At 42.0% G+C, this 16,922-nt stretch overlaps 1 protein-coding gene across 1 annotated transcript in view; it reads right to left on the reverse strand.

The window, feature by feature from the left end:
- Positions 1-354: 354 nt before the first annotated feature.
- Positions 355-16,922, reverse strand: part of LOC148037614 (ribosomal RNA small subunit methyltransferase G) — a 77,421-nt gene continuing 60,853 nt past the window's right edge. Inside the window, exon 9 of the mRNA XM_087676568.1 lies at positions 355-750. Within this exon, the coding sequence (XP_087532694.1) occupies positions 650-750 (101 nt within the window). The 3' untranslated portion in view covers positions 355-649. The remainder of the gene's footprint in view (positions 751-16,922) is intronic.

The following is a 16,922-nucleotide window of genomic DNA, read 5'->3' on the forward strand; positions in this document are numbered from 1 at the left end:
TTACACTACCCAAGGGTGCACATCAACTCTTACAATAGCTTTCCTTATTACTAGCAAGGCTAACAAAGCTTAGTTACATGTCTTGGTTTGTCAATTATGCTACCCAAGAGTGCACATCAACTATAACAATAGTAACAAAGCTTAGTTACATGGCTCATATTGTCAATAACATTTCTTGGATATCCTAAATTGGTCTTTATTCAACACTACCCTACCAATAGTGAGAGCATTACAACAGCACTACCCTACGAGTAACAAGAGCATTGGTTAGCTTGATGTAATTTCTTGGATATCCCAGAACATTGTTTATCTATTCTAATACTACACTATTAACTATGAGGACATACTGAAATATTGAAGACAAAGTTTTACTGCTAGATCATCTACAAATGCTTAAAATGTATGGTTCAAATTGACTGGTATGTTGCTTATCAAGTTCTCTCTATAGACGTCGATAAAATGGTGGAGTATGAGGTACAAGAGATCTGTTGGAGCTAGGGTTTTGAGAAAAACGTTAGTCATGTGATATTCCATGATGAATGAGGTTGATGATTCAATCATGCCAGTCTCCCGAAACAGCTGGTGCTGTAGGCCGCTGCATCTCAAAGCCACGGTTCAGCATTTTACATCCTGAGGTGAATCCGCATTACTATTTCAATTTTGCGCAGAAGTCTGGCAAGTCCAACACATGCACTCGTGAAACTTGGGACGCTGCTTCTCTCTCGGAAGAAGTGTTGTAACCCCATGTACCTGTCATTTCACCGAGACCAAATACCCGTCAACTTCAGAAAAAGCTAAGCTAAGCTAAGCAATGCAATTCCCAACAGTAGCATTTGAAGCAGGAAAAACCCCTCTTTACTAAGATCATTGACAAGCAGCAGGTCTAGCTTGACACCAAAGAATGTAGCCCCCATAGTAACAGCTTAAAATGTCTGCGAGTAGTGTTCCAATCACGAACCCCAAAATTTTGCAATAGAAAGTTTCAAAATTGATGAAGTTGTGCCCGATTCTTATATTTTGGCAGAGTGCCATTCAAAGCCTTGGTAGCGAACGTGCAAATTTTCAAGCTCAAGGTTTCTTGTATCGGCCCTCAAAAATGTTTTTCGTGAAGCATTGGCCTCGAGCAGAGTAGAGCTCATACATCAATTTGTGTTTCAAGTCCTTTCATGTAGTCCCCCAATGTTCCTATAATAATATTGTGGTCTATTGCGGTTTGTTTGCCCATTCTAGTGTGACTCTGTTAAAGTGCAAGAACACACAAAGAGGAGCAAAGCAGATGAAATGCAAAAGAAACTGAAGGAAAACATTGCTACAAGGCTGCACACAATCAGTCCCTGCATCCTATAGAGGTGCCACACTGAGGGCACCACATTGATGGCAGAATATGGAAATCTGGCCAAGGAAAATGAGTAAGAATGATGATGGCTAGATGACGATCTAATGCATCTGTGGAGGCATGGGCTGGGCTGCCTATATATAGGCAATGAAGGCAAGAACATGCCAATCTAATGGATGCCACAAAAATGGCACCTCAAACTAGCCACCGAGATTGTGGAAGATGCCGCCTAGCTGTCCATGTAGCTAGAATGAGAAATGCACTCCACTAATGAATTAGGTGTGGTGTGAACAAGCTAGATGAACCAGTGGATGAGATGATCAAGGTCTAGAAGCTCTAATCTCCATTTGCTATGCCCGAATTGGAGGAATCTAAGACACAAGATGAACGAGCAGACTAAAACAGTAACCGAATATGTCCTCATCTGCCTCAAACTAAGGCTTGCAAGTTGGAGATGTACACAGAACATTGTACAAGCCATAAAGAATATGTCTCCTAACATCCCGTCTCAGATCTTGGATGTAGCCAAAAGTGAGAGAAGTAGCATATTCGATGGAAGATCTGACCATGTGAATATCAATATAGACCGTCAATGAAGATCACCGGCCCAATAGCATGACGGTCTCTAATCCAGCCAAAAGACAATAGCAAGGAGCTATCAAGCACTCCTGCCAGAATAGACCAAGAACCAAAGGCTGTGGAGGGGCATGCTAGCAGCAAGCAACAGTGGCTCAAAGAAGAGGAAAAGTAGTCGTTGCACAATATAGAGACCTTGAGAAGATGTGCATCCTTGAAAGAGTTTCTCATGATCCTAGGAATCCCCCTTTGAAACAGATCCAGAACCATTAGAGGAGAAGGTGGAGGATGGATAGGAATCTGTGGAAGAGAAGGTAGTTTCCTAGGTCAAGCAAATGAGGAGATGCCAAGGAGGACACAAAAGAAGGGGAATGGAATCGATAAAGCCCATGCTCTGCACAACCTGCCCAAAGAATAGCTCGGGAGGTAGCAACCTTAACAAAGATGGCCGAGCTAGTGAAGATGACCTAACAAAGATGGCTAAGCCAATGAGGATAACCCAAGTATCAAGATTGGTAAGGCCATAGGCTAAGAGGAGATAGAAGTCCAAATCTAGAACATGGGAGATCTCTACTTCGGAACTTGTAGATGGACGGTCCGGTAAAATAGGCATGATGCCAACACCATTGATAGGCATTGATGATACGTCACATATAGTGATGATGTCCCCTTGGCAAAGGAGATCCTAGAGCTGATCACATATGTAGGTCATATGACTAAAAGCACCATAATCCATGAGCCAAGATCTCTCTGAAGTTGAGAAAGGTGAGTAAGAGTCCTCCACCTAATGGATAAGAAGGAAGACTGACTTGGTCATAATGGCAGGAGTGGATTTGGATGAAAAGACAGACTCCTTCGCACTAGGACAAAGGTGAGGGTGCTTCTTTGAGCACTTCTCTAGAGATATGGGATCTTTCCTTAGTGTGGAAACTTTGGAAATCTTTTGCACTCGTTCTCTTTGAATCAAAGTTAAAAGAAGACTTTGCCCTTTCTTCTTCTTCTTTTGTCCTTTCTTGGATGATATGCCAACCACAAAAGCACGACTAATGGATATTGCTCCTCTTGATCCTCTCTCTTTATGTTGCACATCCTACACCAATACCGTAGGGAATAACTCCTCTCATGCAATGGTGTCCCAAACAGGAGAGGTTAGATGGTCGGTGTAAAACACATCATACTCAAGAGATGGTAGATGCAACAAAAGAGTCGCAACTATCATAGTATGGGGGAGTTTCAGAAACAGGGGAAACAAAAATGGGAAAAACCAGAGTTTCGGAGTTTCAACCAAATTTTGGAAAGGGGAAAAAATGTTTTGGACTGTACACTAAAATAAATACGGTATTACGTGGATATGTAAAAACTTTCGTACAAAACTTTGAGTCTTTATGTCATATGATTAAAATCACGATTCATTACACGTGTCACGAAGAGTCAAGACTCAATGGTTAAAACTTAAGACAACTTAACACAGCTAAGACTCAGTTTTCAAAACTGAAGACAACAAAATGAATTATAATTTATGACTCATGAATCATCTATGATCTAAAGACTGACATCAAGAATAGTGGAACCAAGATGCATAATAATCTATAAGTAAAATCAAGATACAATGATACATGTAACTATGTCGTGTGAATAATCTGTCCAAACCCCATAGTCCGGTGAGCACTAAGCATTGGATACTAGACTCTAGTAGCTACTAAGTACCTATGGTCTTGGACTAGGAGGAACAATTTAAAGGGAAAAATGCTTCCAAGTCCAAGGTATTGACAGGTTCATCCTCTTAGAAGAAAGTTAAGGACGGAAGAAGGATTGCTCCGCCAAGGATAAGAAGGATACCAAGAAGGAGGAGGACAAACCAAAGAAGGACAAAGAGAAGAAATCTACTTGTCACATTTGTGACAAGACAAGTCACTGGAAGAAGGATTGCCCTGCCAAGGATAAGAAGGATACTAAGAAGGAGAAGGCTTCACAGGATTCTTGAGCGGTGACTACTCCCTTATCAAATGCTTTCCTCCATTTGGAGGTGGTTGAGGTCAGAGGCATCGACCCCAAAGGCTTCTGATGCTGCATTGACAACCCCACGATTGGATTGTTAACAATGATTCCTCCCAGCACATGACTCCCTCTTCTGCAAGTGTTACCCATTTGCGGCCTTCACATGGCAAGATTCTCATTGGAGATAGCTATTTTGTTTCCATACACAATAGGGGTGACATGTAGCTTATTCCAGATAAACCAGGTGGTACTTATACTTCAAAGGTGCTTTATGTGCCTGGCTTGGATTACCATTTGCTTTTAGTGCATAAGAATTGTGCTCTTGGCTTGTTGGTTGAGTTTGATGCACATTCTTTCCAAATTCTTGATCGTGGATTGAGAAAGGTGCTTTCTATAGGTTACGAGGAGAATGGAGTCTACAAGTTGAGGTCTCCTTCTACCTTGACCTCTCTTATTCTTACTTTTGAAGCTTAGTCCAAGCTTTGGTATGCTCGATTTGGCCACTAGAACATAGTGGTGAGCTAGCAACCTTGTATTTCCTGCATTCCTAGAAAACAACATCATGATGCCATTCCCAGCAAGGCTTTGAGGAGGACTTTAGCACCCTTAGAGCTTGTTTTTATAGATCTTTGTGGACCTATGAGGACAGAGTCTCTTAAGGGGAGTTTGTATTTCATGCTTACTTCTTGGAGCTAAACTCGGATGCCTCCAACTTCAAGGATTGGTTGCTCTTTGAAGAGAACTGATCAGGAAGGAAGCTAAAGACCTTACGGTCAGAAAAGGAAGGAGCATTTGTCTCTAATAAGCTTACTAGATTTTGTGTAGATCGTGGTATCCACCAAGAGTTTGCAAACACCAACGCTCCTCAAGAGAACGGCATATTGGAGCGGAGGAATCGAAGTGTAATCAAGATGGCTCGCACCATGATGGTGCATCAAGAGACACCCCATTTCTATGGGCCGATGCTGTGGCTACTACTATCCACATCCTTAATCGATCCCGTACTTCAGCCATTGCTGGTATGACATTCTATGAGGCATATTTTGGGTCTAAGCCTGATGTTTCTTATTTCAGAGTTTTTGGGTGTGATGCTTATGTTCACATCCCAAAGATGCAATGAGACAAGTTTGAAGTGGCTTCCTGAAGACAATTGTTTGTGGGCTATAGCTCACAATCCCAAGGCTATCGATTATATGATCATGTCAAGCGAGATGCTTACACGAGTTGAGATATTTGATTTGTGGAGGTGTTAGCTCAGAGGGACGTGAGGAGCACCGTTGGGCGCCAACAATTGTTCTTCAAAGACCGTGCCTGTCAAGGATCCTTCCTCAGTGGATGAGGAGTTTGCTTCAGCATTGCCTTCCCCTAGTGCTTCAATACTACAATGTTCCAGAGACTTCAACAAATGGTGAGTGATGAGGAGAGATCCGGCTTCCTCCATGATACACCCATGATGCTGAGATTGAAGGGATCCCTGAGGAGTTGCAGCCACAGGATGGCTCGCAACGTTCTCAAAGGACCCAAATACATTCCACCGAGCTTATTTGCACTAATTACTGTTTGATGACTCGTGCTTTGCAGAATAGGGAGCCAATCTCCATGGAGGTTTTGCAATCTAATCATTGGCAAAAGGCCATGGAGTAAGAGTTGGAGGCGATTGAGAGGAATGGCACTAGGTTTCTTGTGCCATGGCCTTCTTATCAGAAGGTTATTGGCATCAAATGGGTCTTCAAGTCCAAATACCGTGGTGACGGCACTTTGGATAAGCACCAGGCTTACCTTGTTGCTTAAGGTTTTGCATAGTGCCCAAGAATCGACTTCCATGATACCTTTGCACCTAGAGCTCAGATGGCGACCATTAGCGCCATTCTTGCCTTGGCTACCCATAGGGGATGGACAGTTTATCAACTAGATGTGAACTGCCTTCTTGAATGGAGATTTAAAGGAGAAGATCTATATTGAGCAGCCTCCTAGCTTTGGTTCATCGGATGGTAGGGTATACAGGTTTAAGAAGGGCCTCTATTGCCTCGAACAGATTCCACGTACTTGGAACGAGAAGATAGGCTCGTTTCTTCAACAAAGATTGAGGTATTGGCACTCCACGACAAACTTTCGAGGGGGCATGAGCCTTGCTTGCGCTCTATGTGGATGATTTGATTTTGACAAGTCATCATGTAGAAATGGTCCAAGAAACAAAGGCAACACTTCACGAGCAGTTCAAGATGACGGACATGGGACTTTTCCATTTCTTCTTAGGACATGAGATCTATTAGACTCAGATGGGGATCTTTATCTCCCAACAGCAATACGTCCAAGAGCTCTTGACTACGTTTGAGATGGAGGGATGCAAGTCCATTGTCACGAGGACGTGAAAATTTGATGCTTTGCTTATGTTTAATTGACATTTGATTAAAGGATTAATCAAATGTGCAATTAAAAGATGCACATGTGAGCTGCAAGCTACTTTTTCACAGTTGAAGGCCGAAGGACCCTATGAAAAAGATGGGTGTCAAAGGCAAAAGTTGTAACAAGTTACAATTGTTAGAATCTAGGTGAATTTTGGTGTTAGTTTGCCCCTAGGACCATTAATTGGTCATTAAGTGTCAATGGTGACACTAGGGACTAGGCATTAATTAATGGATTAATGTTTGTCCAAGGGTCAATTAATGCATGGGACCACTTTGGGTTGCAAATGGCCTAGCCAATTAATTTTTGGATGGGCAAGGTCAATTTTCTCGGCATGGATTAAGGGCTGAATTAATTAAATGGCTGAAAATTGATGGATTAAGAAAGCTGCCACTTGGCAAAACTTTCCCGTGCAAGTGGGGGAAAGGCTAAATAGGGCTGAAGAAAGAGGGAAATCTCGGTTTTTCATTTTGGATCTATTGGAAAGAGGTATTGGACTGTTGTTGCCAGCTTTTGGAGCCATTTCCCAGCCATTGGAGACCATTTTGGTGATGGAGATTACATATTCCCGACCTTGGGAAGCTGGCAATTGCTATTGATGCACTTTCTCCTAAAGATCACAGTCTCTGATGCTCCTATTCTTATTGGTGCATCCGTTTGGGGCTAGTACAACAGGGCAGCAGCTGATTTTGATCAGTTCTTCGCGACAAATCTCAAAATTTTCTCTCTTTACAGCATTCTCTCATCTCCTTCAGCCTATGCTCAGCCATTCTCAGCAATTCTTAGCCATTCGGAGATCTTAGCCATTTTTGGTAGGCTGATCTGTAATTTCTGCAGTAAACCCTAATTTACAGCAGAAATTAGGGTTTAGCAGCCAACTTGGGATCCGTGCAAGAGATTAAAGGCTCAAGGGACTGAAATCAGCAGCTGATAATTGAAGATTATCAAGGGATTTCAAGAGCCAGCCCATCCCGAATTGATTCGGGGCAACATTTGGCCAACCAAGGGTCAAATTGGAAAAGAAGTCCTGGGTGAATCAAGGGGCAAATGACCCAAAAGGCTTGCTGGTCATTTATGACAGCAAGAGTAATTGGTTGGCAGGAGGAGATTGAAGAATCTCGAGTTGTACTCCTTCCAATTGAATGAAAGCTAAAGAAATACCGCAAGGGGCACCAGCTTTGGGGCCAACAGGGAGTCTACTGTCCAAGAATGTTATGGTAAAGTGTGTATTTCGTTTTATGTGTATTTATTTATTGCTGTAATTAACTCTTAAATCACGTTATCACCACCCATTCCAAGAAGGAAGGCTGGTTTCATCCATATCAACTCCTATGGATCCAAACTGGAAGGCCACAGCCCATGTTAATTCACCTTTGGCAGATGCTACCTATTACAAGTAGCTTATTGGGTCCCTGATTTGGCTTTTGAATACTCATATGGATTTACGTTATATTGTAGGTTTGTTTGCCGAGTTCATGATTGAACCTAGGAAGGTACATTGGTAAGCTGCTATGAGGATTTTGCCATTCCTGAGGGGGACCTTAGGGATCTTGTATTCATGCGGTATAGATAATTTAGATCTTGTGCTTACAGATTGGAGCTATTTAGATTGGGCTGGTGATGTCAATGTGAGGGAGAGTAACATTTTTTAATGCAACTTCCATTGAAAAAACCTATGCCCTCTTCTTCTAGGGTTTTAAGTTCTACATTCCTTGTTCTATTGATATTGCAAACCTTGAAAGGTCGCAATCCCTTGAATTTCATTTTTTGCTTGTGTCCCTTAACATAGCATAGCAAGACTAGGTCTCCTTAGCCAAAGTCTCATTTTTTGATCTATTTGTTAAACCAACTCTTGCATTGTTCCTTTTCATAGATTAGAGTATGGGTTGCAATAAGACGAGTCTCAAATAGGCACTCTAGCTCTACTAACCGATTTGCTCATGCTTCTTGGTCCCCCCATCTCTCTTGGATTGCTATTCTCAAGCTAGAAACAAAGAACTCTCCTGGTAGAATAGATTTAATTCCGTAGATCAATTTGAATGGAGTCTATCCCATGGCTATTTTTTAGGCTATCCTACATGCCCACAAAGATGCCATGAGCTTGTTATCCCAGTCATTGCATGAGGTAGAAACTACTTTTGTTAGGACACTCACCAAGATCTTGTTTGTACACTTGGCTTGACCATTGGCTTGAGGATAATATGGTGAGGATTTTCTATGGATTATTAAGAAAGTGGATGACAAGTGAGCGATCACTTCATTGATGAAATTTGTGTCTTGGTCACTAACCAACTCTATGGGACAACCAAACCATGAGATTACTTGCTGCAAAAAGGAACTTAGCTGTGGGCCTAGCATCATTTTTGTGAGTTGCTCAATCTTTTGCCCACTTGGTAAGGTAGTTTGTGGCAACATGATGTACTTGGCTTATAAATATTGTGCTACAGGGCTGATTGGACCAATGGAGTCAATTCTCCATTTCTCGAATAGTTGGTATGTGATTATCGGGGTCAACTCCATTTTGTCTTCACGAGTAGGGACTTTGGTCTATTGGTACTCATCACAATGCTTCATGAATTTAGCTACATTGTGGAATAGCATTGGGCACCACAATTGAGACTTAAACACTTTGCATAGGTTTTTGCTTTACCTTAGGTGTAGGTGCTGTTTCATGGAGCAGTAAGAAGCAACCCACGATTGCCTTATATTCGACTAAGGTAAAGTATTGAGCGGTGTCTTCTACTATATGCGAGACGGTATGGCTTCGGAGATTATTGGAGGAGCTTAGCTACCTAGTACCAGCAAACATGTCCTACTACCCTTCATTGCGACCTTGAAAGTTGCATTGCCTTGGCCCGGAAACCAGTGTTTCATGCTAGGATGAAGCACATCGAGACCCAATACCATTTCATTCAGGAGAAGCTTCTAGATGAGTCTATCAATGTGGTTTACTACAAGACAAAGGATAACCTAGTAGACTTGTTTACAAAGGCGCTTCCACCAACTACTTCGACAGCATTCTAGATCCCTTAACCTCATGCCGCATCCAAAATTAGAGAGGGGGTGTTAGAGATATGGTCATTCCTTGGATAGACATTCATCAGACATGGGCTGTGTACATGCATTCCCTGCCAAACAAGCATTCGAGGGCAGTTTTTGTGTGTTGAGAGCAGATTGGATATGCCACGTGGCAGTCTAATCACTCATTACATTCCTGATACCATGTCAAAGTGAAGCAGTGCGAAACCAAATGACCAAGACAAAGAGTGTGTGTGTCTATTCCGGTCGATCTCTTATTTATGGTTATCCTATTGTTTTGCACGCATTTATTGTGATTGCTCTTACAGTAAGAGGTCTGGTTCTGTTTGTGGTACTGCTATTCTTCTGACGCCTAAAAGTCTGGGCAAGGCTCTTTGTCTGCCATATCGTGGGGAGTCTCTCCCTACTGCCCATCAGTTGTTTTCCAATGAGGAGGATTTGAAGCTGTTGCAAAAGCAGACTCAAGATGTTCTAGATCCGAAGAAGGTTATTACGACGTCAGGAGTCAAGGTCTCCATGATGATGTCACCCTACTATACACCTCGAAGTCTGCTGCTGTCTACATGATCTCTGCCTAAAATCTGCGATCAGAATTGTGTGAATGTGTGAGGGCTGGCTGGAACATAACACCCATTTTTAGAAAATGAATAAATCTGCACACGACCGTGCCAAACAAATTGACTGCAAAAAAAACTGTCGACTGCACAGCTGCCACGTGTCCCAACTGTTGACGTGGCATCTCGAGTTATACGATCACTTGCCACGTGGCAAACTTACTACAACTGCACACACAACTAACCAAGGGTGGACCTACCTGAAGAGGAGATTTCAGCGCGACACAAGGCTGCATTTTCAGCATTCACGTGCGAGCAAGAGGGCTCTGCATCAAAACAAAACTAAGTGTGGGCATGTGAGAAAGGAGTAGATTTGTTGAAGCTACTGCTGATTTTTTCTGTTAGAGAAGGAAGGAGGCTGCATTTTGGGCCTTCCAAGTGCAGATTTTACATTTTCATCACCTCTGGTGGGTGAAGAAGGAGCAGGACGAACGGCGAAGAGCCCTAGCAGGCTGCTTTCACACAGTCAAAGGGGGCTGCTTTTTGTGTTTTGTATAGGCATTGTAGGTGAAGATGCCTTCTAAGGCCGAGACAAAGTTTCAAGCGATCATGGACCGGAAGATGCCTGTGTTACCAGCTCTTCTATCATATCAAAAGCTCGATGGCAAGAACTACCGCATCTGGCAGGTTATGATGCTTGCAATTTTGGAGTCCTATGATTTGATAGAGCTTGTTATGCAAGCTATTCATCATCCTTCTTTGTGTGTCTAGACTCTCTTACAATGATAAGTTGGAGTTGGCAAAGGCTCAGGCACATTGAGACAAACTCAATGCTCACATTCGCTCGTTTTTATTTCTCTCATGCATTACAGTTGTTCTCTCATATTGAGCATTTGACACTGGCTCGGGAGATATGGCTGAAGCTTAATCAGATGTATAATCGTATGACCGTCATGAAACGAGTTTCTTTGGAAGTGCAGATGAGGACTACAAGTGTCAACAAGTCATCTTCTATGCGAGAGCATATTAACAAGCCGAGGCAACTTCAGATGCAGGTCCAAAATACAAGGAAGGTGATCACTTCTGAAGATATGGCAATAACTCTTCTTTCAGAGTTACTGCCCCATTTCAATGGCTTTTATTACGCCTTGATTGCTTCAAGGCAGTCTAAGACTCTTCGGTGGAAGGAGTTGGTTCCTATGGTCTTGGACCAAGAGGAGCAGTTGAAAGGGACCAATACTTCTAAATCTGAGGCCTTGGCTGGTCAGTCCTCTCAAAAGAAGGGGAAGGACTAAAAGAAGAAGAAGGACAAGGAAAAGGAGTTCACCTATTACATTTGTGGCAAGACAGGTCACTAGAAGAAGGATTGCCTTGACAAGAAGAAGAATGAGAAACCTTCAAAGGATTCCGGAATGGTAGCTGCTCTATCATCACCTACTTTCCTCCACTTGGAGGTGGTTGAAGCATCGATCCCGAAGGCCTCTGATAATATGTTCATGGCCCCATACACTCGGAAGTGGATTGTTGACAGTGGTGCATCCCCGCACATCACTCCTTCTACAGCAGGTGCTGCTCATTTGCGGCCTTTGCATGGGCAAATTCTCATTAGCGATAGTTCTTCTATCCCTATTCAAGGATAGGGTAACATATAGCTTATTCCAGATGGGCGAGATGGTGCCCTTACATCTAAGGTGCTTTATGTGCTAGCCTCGGGATACCGTCTACTTTCGATGCATAAGATTTGTACCCTCAGTCTCTTGGTTGAATTTGATGTGGATTCTTGATCGTGGATCGAGACAGGTTCTTTCTTCAAGTTATGAGGAGAATGTAGTCTATAAGTTAAGGTCTTCTTCTGCCTTGACTTCTCTTCTTCTTACCTCTCAAACTCAATCCGAGCGCAAACTCGTGATGCTATTCCCAACAAGGCTTCGAGGCGGTCTTTAGTACCCTTGGAGCTTGTCTCTACCGATCTTTGTGGACCAACGTGCATGAAGCCTCTTAAGGGGAGCTTGTATTTCATGCTGATTGTGGATGATTACAACAGGATGATACGGGCTTATTTTTTGAAGCTGAAGTCGGAGGCTTTCTCCAACTTCACGGATTGGTTACTCTTTGAGGAGAACCAATTGGGCTGGAAACTGAAGAGCTTACAATCAAATACGGCCAGAGAACTTGTTTCTAATGAGCTTGCTCATTTTTATGCATATTGTGGTATCCACTAGGAGTTTGCCAACACAAACACCCCTCAGGAGAATGGCATATTGGAGCAGAAGAATCATAGTGTGATCGAGATGGCCCATACGATAAAGGAGCATAGACAGACACCTCAATGTCTATGGGCTGAGGCTATGGCTATTGCAGTCCACATCCTTGATTGATCTCCTACTTCCGTTGTTGTTGGTATGACACCTTATGAGGCATATTTTGGATCTAAGCCATATGTTTATTATTTCAGGGTTTTTTACAATGTCAGAGTGTAGCGGTGCGGAAGCGTATGACCAAGACTAAGAGATAGAGTAAACAGAGAGAGGAGAGAAAGAAACAGTAGAACACAGAAAATCTGCAATGAAGAATGCTGAATAAGGAAGCAGATGTGTACACGGGTGGAGTGTATGTCTGCGTATGTCTCCACCTTGAAGATTTCACGAGCTATGAACCTCTAAGTATGTGCAGCAATCTCCACAATCGGAAATCTGGAATCCTGCAATCAGAATGTGTATTTCTGTGTGCTGAAGGCAGCAGGCAATAAATAGCCTGAAAAGAAATGACAAAAAATATGCTGTTGGCTGCAGCCGACTGTACCAGCAGCATGTCTGACTGCACCTTGGCGTAGGAAACTGCTGATGTGGCATCACACATGCGACCTGTCCCAGCGCTGCCACGTGGCATACCTACAGTAAATACAACTGACTGTACGGACTGTACACAACTGCCATGTGTCACCCACAGCACATACAACTGATGAAACTGCTCTTGAATGCCTGATTGACAGGAAACACATATATACACAACCTATCTTTGAAGAATGCCTGTCCTCCAAGGGATGACAGTCTCTAACAATAGGCAAGTTTTAGCCTTGCACATTTAAGGCACATCCTTTGGGGTACCCTAATTAGATATTTGCACATGTAGCTTAGGAAAATCTTGCACAAGGGATTAGTGCATGCCTTAGGATTAGGGTAACTTAGTTGCACAAAAAAATCACATTGTCACAACAAAAGTGCAAGCAAAGTTGAGGCCAAGGGAACATGTTATTGAAACCTTAAAAGAGCCCATTGCACTTTTAAGGAATTTGTTGAAAATCGCACACCTTGTGTTTGGAAAAGTGAAAGCCTAATTGAGCACAGTAATCACCTTCAGCACATGTAATCACAATTTCATTGTAAAAAAAGGAGAAATCTCGATCGCACACAAGGATATGATTGCACTAGGTTGCATAGCTAAGAAGAAATTGTTTTATCTTTAAGCAATTGATTGATAACCTACCTCACACTAAGAACTGAGAACAACAAGGAATGACACAAAGAAATGCAAAAAGAAACTAGAATAAAAGAAAAACTAGAAACCGATCCCGTAAGGAATCCGAACCCCATCATGACACAGGTATTTAGAAAAAGGGACACTACAAGTGCATGCACTTGAGAAGTGGTTGCCTAGTTCTAAACCCAAAGGAGGATGGAAACCCTAGCCTTGAGAGACCAACTGGAAGATCAATCATTGAAAGAACTCTACTACATGAGCTCATTAATCAAGTGATAGCTCTAACAAATCAAGAAAGAATACATTTCCGCTCAAGCCCCATGGATAACCCTATCTACCTAACCAGCTGTCCTAAAGGAATTTTGAGACTCCTTGGAGAACTTCAACAAGATTGTGCATTTGACATTTCGACACTCAATTTACAAATGAGGGAATGGAAGAGAAACTCCAAGCATTAAAAGCTCAAGGCACTAGTTCCTTTAGCAAGTTTCTTGACCACACATGGGATACTCAACAAGAGTTGATAGCTATGCAAGTAGAGCTAGATGGGATCTGGAATATTCTTGTAAATGTGGGGAAGGGAGGAACAGCAAACAACATCCTTGAAAAGTGTAGTTAGAAAATTGCCAATCATCTTTCCCTCCTCTGCTTCATGGGCTTCCTACCAATGCTCTTGGATGGCTTGCCTATTCATGGTATGCATGCTTTGCCTATGCGGCTATGCGTGTGATGATGTTGGCTCTCCTGCTCTTAAGTACATGGGAGAGAGATTGGTAGGCTCATGGTTGAGAGTTCATTGATCTCATCCTCAATTATATGTTTAATATCTTGTAAGTGAGATTATGCTTCCTTTATCCATTCCTTGACCTTATCCACAACCTTTAGTTGCTGGTTGGGGTTTGGGTACTCTCCAACCTTAGTAGTTCCCTTCTCCCTCATCTTAAGAGTAGACATTTTTTCTTTTGCATCAATAACCTACTTTTCCTTTGTTAAGGTGGTCACACTCTCTATTTTGAGTGTTACTTTTTTCTTTATCCTCATTTTTCTCCTTTATTGGCTCTTCTTGCTTATTGCACCTTATAGAGATGCCTATTTGGGAAACCCTCTGAGTGGGAGAGGGCTTGGGTGTAGTTCTTTAATTGCCCTATGGTAGATATCAAGATTACAACCTACGCGCAACACGCCATCAATACAAACAGGAACAGGCACAAACAAGGCAACGATGGTGAATTTGCAATGTTGGAAGTATAGTCCACCGATTCACTACATTGAAGTGTGAAGAGAATCTTAGGAAGTAGGGGAACAATTATCCAGAAGGAAAATCAGTGAGATATGGCTTGGTTTGAGTGATATGAAAGCTCCAAGCAAGGTAAGCACATGCTGGTGGCTATGGCTGCCAAGAAGGTCAAGTGGAAATAGAGGTGGAAGATGAGACCTTCAGTTGGAGCAATGATGAAGAAGAGCTAGAAGAGCAAAGAAGGAAGCTGAGATGAGCTAGGCCATGCTTAATTGGGCTGATACCATGTTGAAATGCATGGATCTAGGACATGGCTATGGAGGTTGAAAGAGGAAGAGTAAGCTCATGAGGACATAGACATTAAGACTGATTGCCACATAAGTGAATTAGGTTCCAAGATTGAGACTTGGACTCATAAACACAATCTTGTGTGTTGACAATGACACAGATACTTTACTGGAAGGACAAAAATACTATGACATTACATTAAAAAAGAGAGCAAGTACAATGCTTTATAGGGATAGATTGGGCTGCACTTTCTACCACTTTGCATATGGGATTCTACATCCTGAGCCCACAATTGCTCCATACAAAGAGGCTAAGCTGGGTGTGATTGCCAATATCTCAATAAAATATATAGAACTCGTCTCCATGAAGAAATTGAGAAAAGAAATCAATGCAAAGTCATACATCTTCACCCTTTTGCTTGCAAAAATAGATGAAGAGTAATCATCAAATCAGCCATCTTCTTCTACAAAGAAAAGGGATCCAAGATTGGAAGAGCTATTTGAGGGCTTGCATAAAGAGAGGAGTAGCAATAAAAAAGGCAAGAATGCCAAGTCATGAATCCAATCTAGTAGGGGAAAACTTAACCTTGGGATTGATCAACAAATACAAAATTCATGGCAAATGTGGAAGTAGCAACATGAATTCCTAAACATTATCGAGACATAATTAAGTCCTTTAAACAATCCTAATGTGTAGTACATACATTGCGATGGCGATCATCTCTCATCGAAATGCTCTTCTAAATAGAGTAGACCCTATGCAAATTGTGGGTATTGTCATGTGGTTCCATGTCTACAGGTTAAAACTTAAGGAATATCTGATAGTGCTAGGATTTCATCTACATGCCTGTGGGACTTGACTATTAGTGTTCATGCTGAACTTTGAATTGTCTGCAACTACCTGTCAATATGTTTATGTTAGTTCACACCTCTGCTTGTACCCCAAGTAGTTGAGACTTTTTCTGAGACAAGTGAGTGGTCATTTAAGTGACCCTTGATAAGTGACAAGGGAATCAAGGTAGTGTGAATGGCCCATGAGCAGCCTACCTTTTTTGCCACAACTTTTGGGCTACTATAGCCATAAAAGTAATAATCCAATATTTGTTGCTATGACCAAGCTTAGTATCTTTTAAGCCTATAAGCTCATAACTAATAAATGTCAATAAAGTTACATCGAAAAGGCCTTAGCTAAGAAACTTCATTTTAATGTTTAAGAGCCAATTTGTCATCCAAGCAATCCTAAGCATTTATTAGCCCCTGAACTCACATTAATTAATTAATTAATTAATGCCTAGTTCCTAATCTCACCACCACTACTATTAATGGCTAATAAAATCTTATAGGCCAAAATTTGACACTAGGTAAGACCTGTCAAGAATAACTTATTACAACTTTTCCCTTTGGCACTCACACTAACTTCTCAGGGTCCTTGGCCCGTCATTGTGAAATAACTAACTTGCATATCACATGTGCACCTCACTTTTGCACATTTGAGTAATGACCTAATTAATGTTAAGCAAAGCATCAAAATTTCACATCCTCGTAATAGAAAATACGAAGGGATGGTGGATGGAAGGGAGACCGATCATAGTCTGCATCTCGATCTACATCACAAGATCTAGGGCCTTTGCATCAATCCATGCAATCTACACGATTACAATGATCATGCCATTCTTGATGGTCTTATGAATTGATCCTCATAGTCATAGCAGTCAAAACACGGGTCTTCACAGTCTTGGTCATCACTTCGATGATCATCGTAGTCTCTATGGGCATCCCTCTTCATCCAAACTTGCCAATCCTACCAGTCTACCATCTATATCCCTCAAAAGACCTGTAAAAAAACAAGAAAAGATGTTGCATTTTGATGTGGCTGCCTCCCAAAGTAGATGGCACTCTTCTCACTGCCATGTTTTGACTTTAGTAGTCTCCGAAGGTTAAAAATAACTTGCTATAGCCACCAAGAGTTGTGCTCTAGGATCAATGGGTCCAGACAATTAAAGACGACC

This window comes from Lygodium microphyllum, chromosome 4 (genome assembly GCF_053477565.2).
Source record: "Lygodium microphyllum isolate KBCC chromosome 4, Lygodium_microphyllum_v1.1.10, whole genome shotgun sequence".
NCBI classification, from domain to species: domain Eukaryota; kingdom Viridiplantae; phylum Streptophyta; class Polypodiopsida; order Schizaeales; family Lygodiaceae; genus Lygodium; species Lygodium microphyllum.